Below are 22897 nucleotides of genomic sequence, written 5' to 3'. Positions count from 1 at the left end.
AGTAATGAATTGAGGTGACTACCATATTTCAAAATTCAGTGTAATTACTTTTCTATTTTTTCCTCACATTTCAAAGTTGAAATTTTGATATGATTTTTGAAGTTATGATAAATTTCAGATGGCAGAGCTATCTTCTGTATTTATCTCTTTTATTGATAGAAATAGGGATTGCTCCTTAAAAATTATTAAAACTGATTATCACACTATTCACAAGAAAAACTTTTTTTCCCTGAAGCGTCCTGAAATACACAGGTAAACTATACTTTGTTCCTTCTCCACCTGCTGGCTAAAAAGAGTATATTTCAAAATAGTATCCTTTGATCAAAATTAACAAATCTTTTAAGCCCCAAATATCATTCCTTACTATTATTTGTGCTAATAGTTATTTGTAAATTATGAGAACAGTTGTGCTTAAAATGTTCAGTTACATCAGTTTTTAAGCCAGAATAATGCACATGAATAGTTCTTACTTTTGAAATAGTTTGTAGTATCTTAATAGATACAACTTATTGAGTGGTTGCGGGGGGCCAGAAACTGTACTGAATGCGTTACCTGTATTGTCTGATTTAATCCTGATAATTCTATAAGATAGGTACTACAAGTCCCCATATTTTACAGATGAGGAAACTGAAGTTTGAATAAGTTAACTTATACAAGATCACACAGCTAAGTATGAGGTAGGATTTGTTAAGATTTAAACCCTGGTCTATCTTACATCAGACCCACAGACTTAACCTATATCCCCATGCCTCATATTATTAAAGCTATTTGAAGGGAGAGAAAAAGTTATATATTTTTGTTCATAGAGCATTTTGTCCCTACTCTTAAAAATGTCAATTTTTAAAACTCAACAGTATATACAGGAAGAAAACATCTTTAGTTTTATGCTTGCAAATAATTTTAAACATCGAAAGAGAAAATAATAAAGAAAATATATAAATAGGTTTTTCTTTCATTTTTCCTGTGAATTGCATATCCTTTAGAGAGTTTTTCTATTTGGTCTCTGTCTCTCTAGATATAATGCATATATTAGTAGATGTGCATTATATATTATATATTTAAATACTTCAGAGTTTGGGTATTTGTAAATCCTTATACATTTAGCATTTTACAAGTAACAATTCAGAAATTTTAAATTTTAAGCAAAATTTATTCAATTAGTTTAGACTATGATAAAGCATGTCAGAACCATATTACTGTTGTAAATGTAATGAGTGGCGTTATTTTATACTGTGAAGTATCAATAACTCTGAGATTAAAATCCATGTTTCTCCCTGTGTTCAGTGCAGGACCTTTATTTTCCTTGATATTTGACCGTTGGAGCATTGTGTCCTTTGTAATGTAAACTCATAAAATTGTGAAACTGAAAGTGCCTTTGGAGTTAATGTATTGCAATGCTTTTGTGTTACAAATAATGCAACTGAGGCCTAAAGATGTTAAGCTATTTGTCCAAGGTTACATGAAGTAGCAGTATGAAGTAAAACTAAAACACATCTATAGTCTTTCAGTTCAACAGTCTTCTTTTTGAGGTTGTGTGTAAGAAGACTACAAAAAACAATGGGTTACATGCAAATCTTATGTATAGCTTGTACTTCCTCTCATTATATATACTGAACATGAATATAATTGTACATAATTCATATAACCTAGACAAACATGAAATTCTTGGATTGCACTTTTCTGATAACACTGGGACAATATTGGAACAGTCTCATTATTGATCTAATCAGTCACTAAGAATTTACCTTCCTGCAACATTTTTAATGTGTGATAAAATACACATAAAATAAAATTTACCATCTTGACCATTTTAAGTGTACAGTTCAGTGATATTAAATACATTCATAATGTTGTATAACCATCACCACCATCAATCTCCATAACTCTTTTTATCTTGTAAAACTGAAACTCTATACCTATTAAACAGTATCCTCCTACACCCCCCGTACCTTGTTCATGCCACTGGCCATCACCATTCTACTTTCATCTCCATGATTTTGGTTCCTATAGGTATCTCATATAAGTGGAATCATACAGTATTTGTCTTTTTGTGACTGAATTATTTTACTTAGTGTAATATCCTAAAGGTTCACCCATGTTGTAGCATATGTCAGATTTCCTTCCTTTTAATGACTGAATAATATTCCATTGTGTATATATACTACATTTTGTTTATCGATTCATCCATTAATGGACTCTGGGGTTGCTTCTATGTTTAGCTATTATGAATAATGCTGCTACAAACTTGGGTGTACAAGTATCTCTTTGAGACCCTACTTTCAATTCTCTTTGCTGTATATCCAGAAGTGGAATTGCTGGATCATATGGTAATTTTATTTTTAGTTTTTTGAGTAATCACCGTAGTCTTTTCCATGGCGGCTGTACCAGTTTACATTGCCACAGCAGTGCACATGAGTTCCAATTTCTCCATGTTCTTGGAACATTTCTGATTTTCTGTTTTTTTTTTTTTTTTGATAGAACTGTTCTAATGGGTGTGAGGTGATATCTCACTGTAGTTTTGGTTTGCATCTCCTTCATGATTAGTGATGTTGAGCATCTTTTTATGTGATTATTGGCCATTTGTGTATCTTCTTTGGAGAAATACCTGTTCTGTCCATTTTTTAATCGGTTGTTGGTTTGTTGAATTTTAGAAGTTCTCTATATATTCTGGATATTAAACCCTTATCAGATATATAATTTGCAGGTGGGGGGAGGGTGAAAAAGGTAAAGGGGCACATATATATGATGACAGATAAAAACTAGACTATTGGTAGTGAACATGATGCAATCTATACAGAAACTGAAATATAATAATGTACGCCTGAAATTTACACAGTTATGTCGACATGACCTCAATAAAATAATTTTTAAAAACAGATAAGTATGATTTGCAAATATTTTCTCCCATTCTATGGGTTGCCTTTTTACTCTCTTGATAGTGTCTTTTGATGCACAGAATGTTTAATTTTCATGAAGTTCAATTTGTATATTTCTTCTTTTGTTGCCTATTCCTTTGGTATGTCCAAGAAATTGCCAAATCCAAGGTTGTGAAGCTTTTGCCCTTTGTTTTCTTCTAAGGGTTTTATGTCTTAAATTTATGTCTTTGATCTATTTTGAGTTAATTTTTGTATATAGTGTTAGATAAGGGTCAAGCTTCATTCTTTTGCATGTGTATATCCAATTTTCTCAGCATCGTTTATTGAAAAGACTGTGCTTCTCCCATTGAATGGTCTTGGCACCCATGTCAGAAATCATTTGACCATGTATGTGCAGGTTTATTCCTGGCCTCTGTATTCTGTTCTATTGGTCTGTGTGTCTGTGTTTATGCCAGTGCCACATTGTTTTGAGTACTGTAGCTTGGTAGTAAGTTTTGAAATCAGGAAGTGTGAGTCTTCCAGCTTTGTTCTTCTTTTTCAAGATTGCTTTGATCCCTATCAAAGTTCCAACAACACTTTTCACAGAAATAGAACAAAGAATCCTAAAATTTATATGGAACAACAAAAGACCCCGAATAGCTAAAGGAATCCTGAGAAAAAAGAACAAAGCTGGAGGTATCACACTCCCTGATTTCAAAATATACTACAAAGCTATAGTAACCAAAACAGCATGGTACTGGCACAAAAACAGACACACAGATCAATGGAATAGAATCGAAAACCCAGAAATAAACCCACACATCTATGGACAGCTAATGTTTGACAAAGGAGCCAAGAACATACAATGGGGAAAAGAAAGTCTGTTCAACAAATGGTGTTGGGAAAACTGGATAGCCACATGCAAAAAAATGAAAGTATACCCTTACCTTACACCATACACAAAAATTAACTCCAAATGGATTAAAGACTTGAATGTAAGACCTGAAACTGTGAAACTTCTAGAAGAAAACATAGGCAGTACGCTCTTTGACATCGATCTTAGCAACATATTTTCAAGCACCATGTCTGAGCAGGCAAGAGAAACAATAGAAAAAATAAACAAATGGGACTACATCAAACTAAAAAGGTTCTGCACAGCAAAGGAAACCATCAACAAAACGAAAAGACAACCTAACAATTGGGAGAAGATATTTGCAAACCACACATCTGATAAGGGCTTAATCTCCAAAATATATAAAGAACTCATGCATCTCAACAACAAAAAAACTAACAACCCAATTAAAAAATGGGCAAAAGACCTGAACAGACATTTCTCCAAAGAAGATATACAGATGGCCAACAGACACATGAAAAGATGTTCAAAATCATTAACTATCAGGGAAATGCAAATCAAAACTACAATGAGATATCACCTCATGCCCGTCAGAATGGCTATAATTAACAAGACAGGAAACAACATGTGTTGGAGAGGATGTGGAGAGAAGGAAACTCTCATACACTGCTGGTGGGAGTGCAAACTGGGGCAGCCACTATGGGAAGCAGTATGGAGATTCCTCAAAAAATCAACGATAGAACTACCATATGATCCAGCTATTCCACTGCTGGGTATTTATCCAAAGAACTTGAAAACACCAATGCGTAAAGATACATGCACCCCTGTGTTCATGGCAGCATTATTCACAATAGCCAAGACTTGGAAGCAACCTAAGTGCCCATCAAGGGACGAATGGATAAAGAAGATGTGGTAGATATACGCAATGGAATACTACTCAGCCATAAGAAATGATGAAATCCAGCCATTTGTGACAACATGCTTGGACATTGAGGGTATTATGCAAAGTGAAATAAGTCAGAGGGAGAAGGTCAAATACCGTATGATTTCCTTCATTAAGTAGTAGATAATAACAACAATAAACAAACACACAGAGACAGAGATTGGATTGGTGGTTACCAGAAGGGAAGGGGGGAGGGAGGAGGGTGAAAGGGATAATTCAGCACATGTGTGTGGTGATGGGTTGTAATTAGTATTTGGGTGGTGAACATGATGTAATCTATGCAGAAATAGAAGTATAATGATGTACACCTGAAATTTATACAATGTTATAAACCAATGTTACTGCAATAACCAAAAAATTAAAAAAAAAAAAAAAAAAGATTGCTTTGGCTATTCTGGGTCCCTTGAGATTCCGTATGAATTTTTGGGTGGGCTTTTCTATTTCTACAAAATAATGTCATTGAGATTTTGATAGAAATTGCATTGACTATGTAGATCACTTTGGGTAGTATTGACATCTTAAAAATATTGTCTTCCAATCCATGAACATGATATATATTTCCATTTATTTATGTCATGTTTAATTTCATTCAGCAATGTATTGTAGTTTTCATTGTACAAGTCTTTTACCTCCTTGGTAAAATTAATCCCTAAGTATTTTATTCTGTTTGATGCTATTGTGTATAGAATTGTTTTTGTAATATTTTTTCAGACGAGATTGGGCACCTTCAGAGTGGTATGGCTGAGACAGTAATTTCTTTTTCAGATTGTTCATTGTTATTGTATAGAAATGCAACTGATTTTCGTGTGATGACTGTGTATCCTACTACTTTGCTGAATTCATTTGTTAGTTCTAAAAGTTTTTTGTGGAATAATTAGGGTTTTCTACATATAAGATCATATTATTTGAGAAAAGAGATAATTTTACTCCTTCCTTTCTAATTTGAGTGTCTTGTATTTCCCTTTCTTGCCTAATTGCTCTGACTAGAACTTCTAGTAGTATGTTGAATAGAAGTGGTGAAAATGGGCATCCTTGCCTTGTCCCTGATCTTAGAGGAAAAACTTTCAGTCTTTCACCACTGAGTATGAAGTTTGATGTGGGGTTTTAATATATGGCTTTTATTATGTTGAGGCAGTTTCATTCTATTCCTGGTTTATTGAGTGTTTTTATCATGAAAGAGTGTTCAATTTTGTCAAGTACTTTTTCTGCATCAATTGAGATGATTGTGCATGGTTTTTTTTTCTGTTAATCTTATGTATTACATTGATTGATATTTGTATATTGAATCATCTTTGCATTCCAGGGATAAATCCCGTTTGTTCATGGTGTATAATCCTTTTAATATGCTGCTGAACTTGGTTTGGTAGTATTTTGTTGAGGATTTTTGCATTGATGTTCGTAGGAATATTGGTCTGTAGTTTTCTTTTCTTGTAGTGTCTTTGTCTGGTTTTGGTATGGGGTAATGCTGGCCTCAGAATGAGTCAGGATGTGTTCCCCTCTCTTCAATTTTTGAAATAGTTTGAGAAGGATTGGTATTAGTTCTTTTGATGTTTGGTAGAGTTAACCAGTGAAGCCATCAGGTCCAGGGCTTTTATTTGTTGGGAGATTTTTGATTGCTGTTTCATTCTCTTACTAGTTACAGGTTTATTCAGATGTTCTATTTCCTTGTGATTTAGTCTTGGTAGATTTTGTGTTTCTAGGAATTTTTCAGTTTTATCTAGGTTATTAAATTTGTTGGTGTATAGTTGTTCATAGTACTCTCTTGTAATCCTTTTTATTTCTTTAGAATCAGTAGTAATGACCTACTTTCATTTATGATTTTAGTAATTTTTTTCTTAGTCCATCTAGCTAAAGGTTTGCCAATTTTGTAGATCTTTTCAAAGAATCAGCTTTGATTTCATTGATTTACTCTATTGTTTTTCTGTTCTCTATTTCTTTTATCTCTGCTCTAATCTCCTTCCTTCTGCTAGCTTTGGGTTTAGTTTTTTCTCCTTTTACTATTTCCTTAAGTTGTAAAGTTAGGTTGTTGAGTTGAGATCTTTCTTGTTTTTTAATGTAAGTATATATAGCTATAAGTTTTCCTCTTAACACTGCTTTTCCTGCATCCCATAAGTTTTGGAATGTTGTGTTTTAGTTTCTGTTTATCTCTAAGTATTCTCTAATTTCCCAGGTGATTTCTTCTTTGATCCATTAGTTATTTAAGAGTATGTTGTTTAATTTTTACAAATTTGTAAAATTTTCAGTTTTGCCTCTGTTCTTGATTTCCAGCTTCATCTCATTGTGCTTGGAGAAGATACTTTGTATGATATCTATCTCTTAAAATATGTTGAGACTTAATTTGTGGCCTATAATATAGTCTATCTTGGAAAATGTCCCATGTGCACTTGAGAAGAATGTGAATGCTGCTGTTCTTTGATAGAGTGTTCTGTATATGTCTGTTAGATTGAGTTGATTTATTGTATTATTCAAGTCCTCTGTTTCCTTATTTACCTTCTGTCTGGTTGTCTTATCCATTATGAAGAGTGGGATATTGAAGTCTCCAGCTATTATAGTAGGGCTATATATGTCTATGGCATATATATATATATATGTCTATTTCTCCCTTCAATTCTGTCAGTTTTTGCTTCGTATATTTTGCTGGTCTGTTATTAGATGCATAAATGTTTGTTTGCAACTGTTATATCTTCATGCTCTGTTGAGCCTTTTGTTAATATATAATGTCCTTCTTTGTATCTTATAAACTTTTTTGATTTAAAGTCTATTTTGTCTGATATAAGATAGCCACCCCTCCTCTCTTTTGATTACTATTTGCATGGAATATCTTTTTCCATCCTTTCACTTTCAATATATTTGTGTCTTTGGATCTAAAGTGAGTCTATTGTAGACAGCATATAGTTGGATCTTGTGTTTTTATCCATTCTACCAATCCCTGTATTTTGATTGGAGAGTTTAAACCATTTACATTTAAAGTAATTACTGATTGGGCCGGCCCCGTGGCTTGGTGGTTAAGTGAGCGCGCTCCACTGCTGGCAACCCGGGTTCGGATCCCGGGCTCGCACCGACGCGCTGCTTCTCCGGCCATGCTGAGGCCGCGTCCCACATACAGCAACTAGAAGGATGTGCAGCTATAACACACAACTATCTACTGGGGCTTTGGGGGGAAAAAATAAATAAATAAAATCTTTAAAGTAATTACTGATAAAGAGGGCCTTACTTCTCTCATTTTGCTATTTGTTTTCTATATGCCTTATAGCTTTTTTGTCCATTATTTTCTGCGTTACTATCTTCTCTTGTGTTTAGTTGATTTTTTATAGTGAAACATTTAAATCCTTTTCTTATTTCCTTTGTGGTTACCATGGGGATTACATTTAATATCCTAAAGTTATAACACTCCAATGTGAAATTATACCAACTTAACTTCAACAACCTACAAGAACTCTCCTTTACAGCTCTATCCCAACTCCTTTTGATTGTTGATGTCACAAAATTACATCTTTTTACATTGTGTACCCAAAAACATAACCTAATAATTCTTTTAAATGCTTTTGTCTCTTAAATTGTATAGAAAATATCATACGGAATTACAAGCTAAAGTTACAATAATACTAGTTTTAGACTAATAATTTTTAAAAAATATATTATTCTCTTAAATCATATAGAAAGCAAAAAAATAGAGTTACAAACCATTGTTACAATAATATTGGCTTTTGTAATTGCTAGTGTATTTACCTTTATTGAAATCTTTATTTCTTCATACAGCTTAGAGTTATTGTCAAGTGTCTTTTTATTTTACCCTGCAGGACTCCCTTGGGCATTTCTTGCAGAACAAGTCTAGTGGTAACGAACTCCTGCAGTTTTTGTCTGGGGATATCTTAATTTCTCCCTCATTCTTGAAAGATAGTTTTGCTGGATATAGGATTCTTGCTTGACAGTTTTCTTCTTTGAGCAATTTGAATATATCAGCCCTCTGCCTTCTGGCCTCCAAAGTTTCTGATGAGAAATCTGTTGATAAACGTATTAAGAATTCATTATATGTGATGAATCACTTTTCTCTTACTGCTTTCAAGAGTCTCTATCTTCGGCTTTTGAAAGTTTAATTATGTGTCTTGGCTTGGATCTTTGAGTTCATCTTACTTGGAGTTTGTTGAGCTTCTTGGATGTTTGTATTCATATCTTTCATCAAATTTGAGAAGTTTTCAGCCATTATTTCTTGAGATATTCTTTCTGCCTCTTTCTCTCTCTCTTCTCCTTCTGGGACTTGCACAATCTGTATGTTGGTTTGCTTGCTGGTGTACTACAGGTCTCTTAGGCTCTGTTCATTTTTCTTCAATCTCTTTTTTCTTTCTGTTCTCCAGACTCGACAATTTCTATTGTTCTATCTTGAAGTTTGCTGATTCTTCTGCCTACTCAACTCTGCCTTTGAATCCCTCTAATGAATTTTTCATTTCAGTTATTCTACTTTTCAGCTTCAGAATTCTATTTGGTTTCTTCTTAGGTTTTCTGTCTCTTTATTGATATTTCCATTTTGTGCATACATCATTTTCTTGAATTTCTCCACATCTTCATTTAGCTCTTTGAACATGTTTGAGACAATTGCTTTAAAGTCTTCGTCTAGTAGATCTGCCCTCAGGTCTTTTTCGGGGTCAGTTAATGTTGATTTATTTTTTTGCTTTGAATGGGCCATATTTTTGTGTTTCTCTGTATGCCTTGTGATTTTTTGTTGAAAACAGAACATTAGAATTTAATAATGTGGTAACTCTGGAAATCAGATTCTTCCCCTTTCCCAGCATTTACTGTTGTTTTTTTCTTATTGTTTTTTTGATTGTTGTAGGCTATTTCTATAGCCTACAAGAATTGGCCTGAAAATTTAAGGTCTTTTCTGAACCTGTGCCTTTCCCTGGGCAAGCCTGGTCAATTTCTAATTTTCTTTGATGTGTAGTTGTTTTTGAATTTCCTAGTCTTGAGTGTCTGGCTCCCAAAGGGGGAAAAAAGAACAATGTAGAGGGGAGGAAAAGGGCACTAGCTCTTTAAACACCCTGGATGTCACTTCAGCCAGAGGCAGAGGCTTGCAACAATGTGGGGAGGTGCAACAACAATAGCTGCTCTCCTGTTTGTGTGCATCTCTGTGATCAGAAATAGCAATCAATAATCAGAGCACAGATCTCCTATATTTGGAGGTCAGAGCCATTTTTCCCCCACCCTGGCTCCCACAAGCTGTGTGCAATCTGTTCCTAGAACATGTGCACAGCTGCCTGCCACCGGGGCTGGGATGGGGGAATGGGTAGCTGCTATTGGGCTAAGAGCTAAATTGACCAAAATTTACTCTCCAAGCCTTCTTCTGGAAGTTGCAAGCCTTCAATAGACTCCAGAGTTCCAAAATGGTTAAATTGGATTCTGCCAGTGCAATAGTTGTCTACATGGGGAGACAGATTTCTGGTGATTCCTACTCCACTATTTTCTCAGAGCCCTCCCTGTCTACTGCAACTTTTTAAAGAACTCATAACTATAATGGCTTTCTGACTTCCCTGTTACTAATTTCTTCATATTATTAATAAAAATTATGATTATAATTAGTGATTTTGTTTTGCTTCTTAATAGTCAAGCTTCATCTCATTTTTTTTTTTTTACAATTTAATGCATGATTTATGGAGTAGTCAGCACATTTAAGAGTTACAAAGAAAGAAAAAAATCTATAATCATCTCTAAATCTGTGTTAGGGCCCTGGGTAAATTTATGGATGAAACTCTGTCTCTGTGTATGTTGATTAAGAAAACCTTATTTGAAGTCATTGAATAGGGTAGGGAAAGGTCATGAATTTTTGAGACAAAGACATGGATTCAATACTGGCTTAGTTAATCACTATTTAACCTTAAGTTTTGAAGCTTAGTCTTCTAATCTCTAATACAAGCATATTAGTAAAATTTGTCATGCAGCATTGTTGTTTGAATTAGAAAAAAGAAACAAATTGGAACATATTAGGCAATCAATGGTAGGTAACAATTTTTATTTTTATTATGATTCTTTTGATACCAAATCTCATTTTCATTATTTTTTTATACAACTTTCTACTTAATTTTCATTGAGTTCTAGTAAGTTTCATAATGGAGTATATAAAGTAACTTTAAATATACACTTTTTGCTTATTTTAGGACTTTCAAATGCCTTGGAAACAGGAATCAGAATTTACAAAGAGGGATAAAGCTGCCAGAGTCATTCAGAAGGCCTGGAAAAGTTTCCTTGTGAGCTTCTTTCTTTCTTTTTTTTTTTTTGCAGCTTTATTAAGATATAATTTATATATCATATGGTTCACCTGTTGAAAGTGTACAATTCAATAGTTTTTAGTATATTTACAAATTTGTGTACCACCTTTTGTTTTAGAAGCACACGTTTTTTTAAAGGTTCAAAAAGTTAACATTAATTAATGATCTCATTAGCCTCATTAGCCTCACAAGTGTTTACTGAGTTCCTCATCAGGGCCAGGCACTTTGATAATGGTTACAATCAATGAAAGTATTACTAATAGGGTCATTTGACTCTCACCTCTAAAACTTTTTTCTTGACTCAGGGAGCAGGTTTGTGAGAAGGTGTTAGGGATACACTCACTCATTAAACATTTATTGAGTACCTACTCTTGAAGATGATACACTAAATCTGGATTAATGTAATACTGCTGGATAAGTACTTACTTATCATGCTCTAGTATAGGTAGAGCTGGTCTCATTGGTGTAAGGAATATTTCAAGTTGATTTACCTAGTTGGGCGAAAGCCAAGAGCTAAAATGACTTCACTCCTTTCTCTCTGATAGCAGCAACACTCTGTCTGTGCCTCCTAATTTTGTGTGAAGTGGTATGGCTTTGTTTCTAGCACACAAGAATGCATCTGTATTGGTTAATCAAGTCTTGCAAAATAGCTTCCATTGTTTGCCTCTTTTGCCTCTATCAAAGCCATAAAACCTATGCTAGGGCGTAAGTCTTGATTTCCAATGCTAAAATAATAGTTTTATTTTAAAATCTACTATTCCTTTGATGGTTTCTATTAGCATACTTGTCATCTAGCCTTAAGCTTTTCTGTCATTTGTAACTTCTTTTATTCCACGTCCAAATCCGAGGAGCCACATACCTTTGAATACCTGTTATATTCCTAGCACTGTGCTAAGCATTTTACAATACATCCTTGCCCTTAAGAAGCTTTAATAGGGAAGCCATGTATATAAGTAAACGTGTGTGTGTGTGTGTGTGTGTGTATTTTAACACACTGAAATGACAATATACAAAAAGTTACTCCATAACAGAGATAAGGGAGTTTATGAGCAGATTATCTCATTCAGAATTTAAGGTAAAAATAGTCACAAGAGACAAGGAAGGTCATTAGGTAATGATAAAAAGGTCAGTTCATCAAGAAGATATAACAATTGTAAATGTTTATGCACCTGACTTCAGGGCAATAACAATGAACTACCTGAAAAAGAAATAAAACAATTCCATTTTCAATAGCATCAAAAACAATGAAATAATTAGGAATAAATTTAACCAAGGAGGTGAAAGATCTGTACACTGAAAACTTTAAAACACTGATTAAAGAAATTGGAGAAGACACAAATAAATGGAAAGATATCCCATCTTCATGGATTGGAAGAATTAATATTGATAAACAATGTCCATACTACACAAAGCTATCTATAGATTCCAAGCAATTTCTGTCAAGATTCCAAAGGATTTTTTTTTCAGAAATAGAAAAAACAATCCTAAAATTTGTATAGAACTACAAAGACCTTAGATAGCCAAAACAATTTTGAGAAAGAAGATTATCTCATTTCTTGAGAAATAAGAAAAAAGCTAGAGGCATCATGCTTCCTGATTTCAAACTATGTTACAAAGCTATAGTAATCAAAACAGTATGGTACTGCCATAAAGAAATGACACATAGGCCAATGGAACAGAATTGAGAGCCCAGTAATAAACCCATTCATATATGGTTAACTAATATTTGACAAGGGAGCCAAGAATACTCAGTGGAGAAAAGATGGTCTCCTTAATAAGTGGTGTTGGGAAAACTGGATATTCACATGCAAAAGAGTATAACTGGACCACTATCTAACACCACCCAAAAATTAACTCAAAAAGGATTAAAGACTGAAATTTAAGACCTGAAACTATAAAATTCCTAGAAGAAAACATAGGGAAAATGTCTGAGATCAGTCTTGGCAATGATTTTGGATATACCACCAAAAGCACAAGCAACAAAAGCAAACATAAACAAATGGGACTACATCAAAGTAAAACTCTTATGCATAGCAAAAGAAACAATCAACAAAATGAAAAGGCAGCCTATAGAATGTGAGAAAATATTTGCAAACCATCTATCTGATAAGGGTTAATATGCAAAATATATGAGGAACTCATACAACTCAATAGCAAAACCCTAAATAATCTAATTTAAAAAATGAGTATAAGGACATTTTCCAAAGAAAGGACATTTCCCAAAGAATAGACATTTTTCCAAAGAAGATACACAAATGGCCAATAGGTACATAAAAAGGTGCTCAACATCATTATAATCATCAGGGAAATGCACATCAAAACCACGGGGTATCACTTCACACCTGTTAGAATGGCTATTATCAAAAAGATGAGATAACAAGTGTTGGCAAGGATATGAAGAGAAGGGAACCCTTGTACACTGTTGATGGGAATGTAGCCTGGTGCAGCCACTATGGAAAGCAGTATGGACATTCCTAAAAAAATTAAAAAAAGAACTACCAAATGATCCAGCAATTCCACTTCTGGGTATTTAGACTAAGGAAATGAAATCACTATCTTGAAGAGATAGCTTCACCCCCATGTTCGTGGCAGCATCATTCACAATAGCCAAGACATGGAAGTAACCTAAGTGTCCATTTACAGATAGATGGGTAAAGAAAAAAGTATGTGTATACACACACACACAAACACACCAAAGTGTGTATATATATATATATATACACACACATATATATATACACACACACACACTATGGAATATTATTCAGCTGTGGAAAGGAGGAAATCCTACCATTTGTGACAGCATGAACGGATCTTAAGGGCATCATGCTAAGTAAAATGTCAGGCAGAGAAAGACAAATACTGTATGATCTTATTTATATGTGGAATCTAAAAAAAACTGAACTGATAGAAACAGAGTGGATTGATGATTGCCAGGGCAGAGTAGGGGGCAGGATGTGTGAATATAGTCAAAGGGTACAAACTTTCAGTTATAAAATGAATAAATTCTGGGAATGTAATATACAGCATGGTGATTATAGTATACTCTAGTTTACTTGAAAATTGCTAAGAGGGGTAGATCTTAGAAGTACTCACCACACACACACACAAAATGGTAACCATGTAAGGTGATGGATATGTTAACTAACCTTATTGTGATAATCATTTCACAATATATATTAAATCATCACGTTGTACACCTGAAACTTACACAATATTATATGTCAATTATATCTCAATAAATCTGAGGAGGAAAAAGAAATGTTTATCTAACCTGAAGTCAGAAGATATTTTCCTTAAGCTTTTTCTAGAGGCTTAATTGCTTTAATTTCAGATTGAGATCTAGTATCCATCTCAAATTAGTATTTGTGTATGATGATAAAGTTGGACAAAGTCCATTTTTTTCCCTTAAGGATAACCAAATGATCAAGTACCTTTTATTGAAAATACCATCCTTTCCAGGTATTGCAGTGGTGCCTTTGTTTAAACCATGTAATCATATATGTGAGGTGTTTCTATAGTCTCTATTAAGTTGCATTGGTCTGTTTGTCTATATTTGGGCCAACACCATACTGTGTTAATAACTATAGCTTTATAGTAAGTGTGGGGTATATGATAGTACAGTCCTCCAACTTTGTTCTTCATGACTATCGTAGCTATCCTAGGGCTGTTGCATTTCCATATAAATATTAGAATCAATTTATTAATTTCTGCAAAATTTTTGTTGAGATTATAATTAGGATTGCACTGAATCAATAGATCAATCTGGAGGAGAACTGACATCTTACTATACTGAGTTTTCATGAACTGGTGTATATCTTCATTTATTTAGGTCTTCTTTAATTTCTCTCCACAATGTTTTGTAGTTTGTAGTGTGGAAGTCTTATACATCTTTCATTTGATTTCTAGGTATTTGGCTTTTTTTGATGCTACTGTAAGCGGTATTATTTTTTAATTTTATTTTCTAGTTCTAGTTTATAGAAATATGATTTATTTTTATATGTTGACCTAATATCCACTTATTATTTTTAATTGCTTTTTTATAGATTGCTTTGGATTTTCTACTTAATCATGTCATCTTTGAATGATGACTTTTATTTTTCCTTTGCAAACTTTATATGTTTTATTTCTTTTTATTGCTTTATTGCACTGACTAGACCCTCCAGCACAATGTTGAAAAGAAGTGGTAATTATGGACATTCTTGACTTTTTCCTGAACATGGAGAGAAAGCATGTAATATTCCACCATAAGATGTTACCTGTAGTTTTTTGTAGAAATTTATCATCAGTTTGGGGAATTTAACTTCATTGCTAGTTTGCTAAGATTTTTGTTCTTGTTGTTATGAAAACTTTGGGTATTGAGTTTTATCAAATGCTTTTGCTGCATCTACTATATGATCATATGGTCTTTCTTCTTCATTCTTTTTATGTAGTAAATTACATTGATTGATACTCAAATGTTAAACCAACCTTGCATTCCTAGAATAAACTCCACTTCACCCTGATGTGTTACCATTTTGATATATCCTGGATTTGATTTGCTAAACTTTTGTTTAGGATTTTTGCATATTTGTTTATGGATATAATTTTTCTTTTTTGTAATATCCCTGCCAGGCTTTGATATCAGGATATGCTGGCCTCATAAAAGGAGTTGAGAATTATTCCTTCTTTTTCATTATTTGGAAGAGTTTGTGTGATTGGTAGTATTTTTTCTATACATGTTTGGAAGAATACATTAGCAAATCATTGTGGGCTAGGAGTTTTCTTTGTGGAAAGGTTTTTGTTTAGGAGTTCCATTTCTATAATAATACAGGACTATTCAGATCTATATTTCTCCTTGTGCCCATTTTGATAAGTTACTTTTCAAGGAACCTGTCCATTTTGTTTAAATTGTCAAATTTATTGGCATAAAGTTGTTTACAATCTCCTGTATCTTTTCCTATTCTTTTACTTTCAAACTTTTTGTGTCCTTATATTTGAAGTGTGTCTCTTGTAAACAATATATAGATGGGTCTAATTTTGCTTGATCCTAAATAATCTTTGTCTTTTAATTAGCATGTTTAGACTCTTTCTATTTATTATAATTACTGTATCAGTTGGATTTAAGTCTACCACATTTGCTGTTTGTTTTCTACTTGTCTGATCTGGTCTTTCTGTATTTTTCCTCTTTTTTTTTTTTTGCCTTTTTATTAATTAAAAAATTTTAACATAGTGTCGTTTTCTTCTGTATTAGCCTTTTAGTTATTTTGGTTGATTAAAGATGGCCATAAATTATTTGCTACTCCACCTATTGAGGGGTGAGTGGCAATCTTTGTCCTTTAATTTAGTGACTTGCTTTACCACTAAAACCAATAAAATAGAACATGACATTCTGAGACCTCTGAGTCAAGGTCATAAGAGTGTTCATGTCTATGTCTTGAAATGCTCATTCTGGGGGAAGCCAGCCACAGGGTACAACTACGCTGAAACTGCCATACTAAGCTAGCCTAATGGAGAGGCCACCTAAAAAGATTGATGATTGGCTATCCCCCAGCTCTAATGATTGTTCTGTCCCACTTATCAGATATGTAAGTGAAAAAGCCATCTTTGATATTCTATTTTCAGCAGATGTAACATGGAAAAAAACCAAGAAACATGGCTGACAGTTAGCACTGAGGTCCCTGACATAGAGCCCCTGTTGAGCCAGCCCAGCCATTCTCAGCTGTTCAAGTCATCTCAGCTGAAGCTCAGTCATTGTTTAAGTGAGACTTCCCTACTATGCCATACCAGAATTCTTAACCCATAATTGTGAGCACTAATAAATTGGTTTTTTTTAATACTTCTAAGTTTTGGGGTGGTTTGCTATGCAGTAGTAGAGTTCTAGAGCAGTTACATATGCTTTTGATGGGGTAACCTAGAGTTTACAATACGTATCCTTGACTAATTAGTGTCAACCTTAAGTTAGTACTTTTACCCTTTCCAGAACAATGCAAAAATATTGTAACAAGTTGACTCTCTTTATCCTCTTTTCCTTTTGTGCTGTTGTCAGATTTCACTTACAATTTTGTTTTAAATACCAGAAGACATTATTTTTCTTGGTTTAAACAGCCAATGTTCATTTTTTGTTGTAGTAAACTATACATAACATAAAATTTACCATTTTAACCACTTTTAGGTATACAATTCAGTGACATTAGTACATTCATAATGTTATGTAACCATCACCACTATCCATTTCTAGAACTTTTTCTTCATCCCAAACAGAACCTCCTGTACCCTCATAAAATAATAACTCCACATCCTCCCCTGCCCCCCAGACCATGGTAACCTCTATTCTACTTTGTGTCTCTATGAATTTGTCTATTCTAGGTACTTCATATATGTATATTTGTCTTTCTATGTCTGGCTTATTTCATTTAGCATAATGTTTTCAAGGTTCATCCAATTTACAGCACATATCAGAATTTCATTCCTTTTTAAGGCTGAATTATATTCCATTGTATGTATATACCACATTTTGTTTATCCATTCTCTGTTAATGGACATTTGGGTTGTTTCCATATTTTGGCTATTGTGAATAATACTGCTATGAAAACTGTCGTACAAGGATCTGTTTGTGTCCCTTTCAGTTCTTTTAGGTGCATATCTAGAAGTGGAATTGCTGGATCATATTGTAATTCTATGTTTAACTTTTGGAGGAACCACCAAACTGTTTTCCACTGTGGTAGCACCATTTACATTCCCACCAGCAGTGCACAAGGTTTCTTACTTCTCTACACTTCTGCCAACACTTATTTTCTGTTGTTTTGATAATAGCCATCCTAACGGATGTGAAGTGGTATCTCATATTTTCATTTCCTTAATGACTGTTGATATTGAGCATCTTTTCCTGTGCTATGGACTATTTGTAAATCTCTTTGGAGAAATGTGTACTTAAGACTTTTGCCATTTTTTAATTGAATTGTCTTTTGTCATTGAGATGTAGGAGTTCTTTATATAATTTGGATATTAATCCCTTACAGACATTTGTTTTGCAAATATTTTCTTCTACTCTGTGGATTGCTTTTTCACTCTTTTGACATTGTCCTTTGATGTGCAAAAGTTTTTAATTTTGATGTAGTCCAGTTTATTCTTTTTTTGTCTTTTGTTGCTTGTGCTTTTTGTGTCATGTCCAAGAAATCATTACCAAATCCTATGTCATGAAGATTTCCCCCTGTATTTTCTTCTAAAAGTTTTATGGTTTTAGTTCTTGTGTTTAGGTCTTCAATCCATTTTGAGTTAATTTTTATATACGGTATAAGGTAAGGGCCCAATTGCATTCTTTTTCATGTGGATATCCAGTTTTCTGAGCACCATTTGTTGAAAAGACTGTCCTTTCCCCCATTAATGATCTTGGCACCCTTGTCAAAATCAATTGATTGTATATGTGAGAGTATATTTCTGCGTTCTTTATTCTATTCTGTTGGTCTATATCTCTGTCCTTATGCCAGAACCAAACTGTTTTGTTTACTGCAGCTTCACTGTAAGTTTTGAAATCAGGAAATGTGATTTCACACACTTCCAGTTTTGTTCTTCTTTTTCAAGATTGCTTTGTCTATTTAGGGGTCCCTTGAGAGTCCACCTGAATTTTAGGATGAGCTGTTCTATTTCTTCAAAAAATGCCATTGGGATTTTAATAGGGATTGCATTGAATCTCTAGATAGCTTTGGGTAATATTGTCATCTTAACAATATTAAGTGTTCCAATCCATGAACACGGGATGTCTTTCCATTTATTTATGTCTTTTTTAATTTTAGTATTCATTTTTATTTCTCCAGATATTTCCCCTTTCCAGGGCCCTTCATTCCTTCCTGCAGTTCTGTGCTTCTAAAGAATACCATAAATGGTATTACTTTCCTACAACTTGAGGAATTCCCTGTAGTAGTTCTTATAGGGCAGACCTTCTGTGAGAAATCCTTTTAGATTTTATTTGTCTGAAAATATCTTTATTTTACTTTTATTTTCAAAGAATATTATCACCATGCATAGAAATCAAGATTGTCATGTTGTTGAGGGTCTTTTTTTTTTTTCTCCTTAGCACCTTAAAGGTGATATTCCATTCTATTCTGGCTTCCATAATTTCTCTTCAAAAGTCAAGAATAAGTTTTATTCTTTCTACCCTGAAAGCAATGTGTCTTTTATTCTCTGGCTACTTTTAAATTGCCTTTTTGTCTTTGGTTTTTAGCAGTTTAACTGTGATATGCCTATGTGTCATTTTCCTCCTTGATCAAGTTGACAATAGAATAATCTAGCAGAGTCTACCCCTTGTTACCCTGGCATCCATATACTCTTCTTATAACCAGATTTAACTTCCAAATAAAGTTAATGTTAAAATTATGCTTCCACCTAAGATGATATCCCTCACATAGGCGAAAACATATTAACCCTCTTCCCAAAAGTAACTTTATCCATCTTTGGATCATTTTTATTCCTCTTCCTGCTTAGTCATACTCTACCTATGATATCTTGTAATTTAAATATTAGATATAAGGTTAAGCATTTGTATTTATTTCCTATTGCTTCCATATAAATTGCCATAAACTTAACAGCTTTAAACAACAAAAATTTATTATCTTATAGTTCTGGAGACCAAAAGTCTGAAATGGATTTCATAGGGCTAAAATTGAGGTGTTAGCAGGGCTGTGTTCTTTCTGGAGGCTTTAGGGAAAAATTTGTTTTCTTGCCTTTGCCAGGCTCTAGAGGCTGCCCACATTCCTTGGCTCATGGCCTTCTTCCATCTTCAAAGCCAATAATGACCTGTTGAGTCTTTCTCATATCACATCACTCTCATACTGACTCTTCTGCCTCCCTCTTTCACTTATATGGACCCTTTTTCCACTTATACAGACGTGCTCACCCTCTTTTTGGTGTGTTGGTTCACTGGCATGAGGAACCCCAAATGGCCAGGTTAAAGTATCAGTTTCCATTTTAATGGAACTATTGGTGTATATGTTGGTGGAAGCATTCCTTCCATGGGTGCTAAGACCTTTATATCCACAGATTCCAAAGGTATAAGAACAGAAAGTAAAATTTGTGCTAGTGTATCACTAGAGGTAATATTGAGAGGGAACTATTTCCACTCCTTGATTCTCAGACTCATAAATGCTGGCTGTAGGAGAAATAGCATCATATGTTGGTTGTTGATTTAGAGTGTATACTATTACATGGAGGACATCATCCTAGTCTGGAATTCTAACTGTAACTAAGTTTCCAAAATGCCATTCCACCATTCTGTCAGGCCACTTACTTTAGGGTGATGGGGAACAAGGTAATATCAGTGAATTTCGTAAGTATGGGCCCACTGATGTACTACATTTGTCGTGAAGCAAGTTCTCTGATCATAAGCAGTGCTATGTGGAATACTATGACAGTGAATAAAGCATTTCGAAAGTACACAGATGGTGGCTTTGTAGAACCATCGTGCACGGAAGGGTAAACTATCAATTCCAGTGAGAATAAAGTGTTGCCCCTTCCATAATGGAAGTGTTCCAACTAATCAATGTGCCACAAGTAAGCTGGCTGATGCTCCCAAGGGATGATGCCGTATCAGGGACTCAGTGTTGGTCTCTGCTTTGGCAAAGTTGGCACTCAGCAATGGCAGTAGCCAGATCTGGTGAGTAGAAATCCATCTTGCTGAGCCCATGAAAAGCCTCCATTCCCGCTGCCGTGGTCACTTTGTTCATGAGCCCATTGGGCAAGGAAAACAGTGTCTGGGGAAAAAGACTGACTGGCTACAAAGAATGAGTCATTTTGCCCACCTGATTATTAATATTCCTCTCTGCTGAGATTTTTCTTTGGTGAGCATTCACATGAGACACAAATATCTTCACACTTGGTGCCCATTTGGAGAGGTCTGACCTCTTCCCCAGACCTTCTTGTCACCAATTTTCTGACCGTGGTCTTCCTGAATCCCTGACCATCTAGCCAAACCATCAGTCACTTCCCATCTACAGATATGTACCTCTGGCCATCTTTCCTTCCAGGCACAATACCCAACCAGGTATGCTGCTCGAGATTCTGTCTCCTGGAAGGATTTCTCTTAGTCTCTGTCCTTCAGGCCCACCCTTGAGTGAGGCCGTATTGTATATGGAACTTCCTATGGGTCACACTTTGCACTTAATCTCCTGAGGCCTGCTAGGTCTTGAGTTTGACCAATAGAAGGCAGAATAAGTGATGCTGTGTGACTTCCAAGACAAGGCCTTAAGAAGCCCTGCAACTTCTACTTTCTCTCTCTCTTCAGTACTCTGAAATCTCCATGCTCTGAAGAATCTCAAACTAAAAATCTGTATGGAGAGAGAGGCCCAACCATCCCCGAGGTTCCAGCAAACTAAGCTGAAGGCCCAGATATGTATGCGAGGCCCTATTAAATCACCCAGCTCCAGCTGATCTGGCAGCTGGCTACAGCCACTTACGCAAGTCCAAGCAAGACCAGCAGAAGTTCCCTGTCAACCCACAGAAAGTCATTGTTGCTTTAAGCCACTAAGTTTTGGGGTAGTTTGTTATGCATCATTGGATAACTGATACAGTAATCTACATATTTAGAAGATACTATTCAGATTTTAAACCATCATAAATTTTTCTTGATACTAATTTGGGATTTTACTTAGGGGAAATTATATCTTCCTTTCAGAAAGAGTATTATTTGTTTTGGTGTGAACTGCACCATCTTCCACAGGCAATTGCAGTGGGGCTTCAAGTTGTCACACTGGTGCTATGGATTACTTCAATTTGAATTTGTTTGATTTGATTTAACATAAGCAAACTGGGTGTGTGTGAGGGGTAGTTTACCAAGGGTTTTTCGGGGGAATAGAGTATGAGGAGAGGGTTAGGAAAGAAATAGTTTTCCAAGATAGAAGAATTGTTTGGAGTTGTTTAACTAAATTTCTGCTAACATGAAAGATAGAGTTTGTAAATCAGTGGAATTACTACAAGAATGAGGAGGATTCTGTAAGGATAATAATAGATAATATTTATTGAGTGATTCTTGTGCCAGCAGTTGTTCTACTTGCTTTACAAGTATTAACTCATTTATTCCTCACCATAGCTGTATGAGATAGCTACTATCATTCCCATTTTTTAGATGAGAAACTGAGCAGAGAGGGTAAGCAACTTGTCCAGGGTTACACAGCTAGTAAGTACTAACAGTTGAACCCAGATATGCCATACTCAATGTTCTTAACCACTAGGCTGTATTTTGTCTTTCTCCTAGATTACTCTGGAGTATACAGAAGTGACCCAACCAAAGTTCTGGATAGTTTATTTACAGTTGCCAGTGATACAGTTACAAATTCAGGGTAAAACTCTTCGTGAGAATAATACTAGTATTGCCTGGCTTGTCAAAGCAAATCCTGAGTGGGTAGTATTTCTAAAATCTAGTTTACATATATAAAATCTATTTTATGGTTTTTACTCATTTTTCCCTAATTAGGCAAAAAGCTAATTAGAGGTAGAAACTCCAGTTTTGACCATAAAATCTTATGTTTGAACCTTTAGAATGTTGCTGTATTCCAACACTTTAAAAGTCTAATTGATATAAGAAGACAAGGGGAGCCACGTCAGATAGTGAGATATATTAATCCTAAAGAGGTAAGGACATTATTTATTGATACAGCATCTTTCCCTCTGCCTTAAAAATGTGTGGCTACTTTATAAATTCAATGTACTTGTCTTTTTTAAAACTTTTTAATTGAAGTATTACATACATATAGAAAAGTTCATAAAACATAAATGGGTAATTCAGTGAATCATCACAAGCAAACCCCTTGTGTGGTGATTCTGTAACCATCACCAGATCAGTGTTTTCATATTTCGTACCACTGTCTTCCGGTGCTCTGCAAATCACTGCCAACTCCCTTCTTCCAAAAAGTAACCGTTGTTTTGAATACTAACATTGTACTTTAGTTTTCTCTGTTTTTAAACTGTTTATAAATAGAATCCTATGGGACTCTTTTGTATCTGGCTTTGTTCA

At 34.5% G+C, this 22897-nt stretch overlaps 1 protein-coding gene across 3 annotated transcripts in view; it reads left to right on the top strand.

Moving 5' to 3' along the window:
• The window catches only part of C7H11orf65 (chromosome 7 C11orf65 homolog), a 69341-nt gene that overhangs the window by 8596 nt on the left and 37848 nt on the right, over nt 1-22897 (top strand). For 2 of the 3 annotated variants that reach the window (XM_014785190.2, XM_087433663.1), the window contains exons 2-3: nt 10801-10890; nt 22423-22515. In XM_014785190.2, the coding sequence (XP_014640676.1) occupies nt 10810-10890; nt 22423-22515 (174 nt within the window). In that variant the 5' untranslated portion in view covers nt 10801-10809. The remainder of the gene's footprint in view (nt 1-10800; nt 10891-22422; nt 22516-22897) is intronic. The other variant, XM_087433662.1, reaches the window with a different exon arrangement.

This window comes from Ceratotherium simum, chromosome 7 (genome assembly GCF_057802395.1).
Source record: "Ceratotherium simum simum isolate JZ-2026a chromosome 7, ASM5780239v1, whole genome shotgun sequence".
NCBI lineage: Eukaryota > Metazoa > Chordata > Mammalia > Perissodactyla > Rhinocerotidae > Ceratotherium > Ceratotherium simum.
This window is presented reverse-complemented; position numbering and strand designations above follow the sequence as displayed.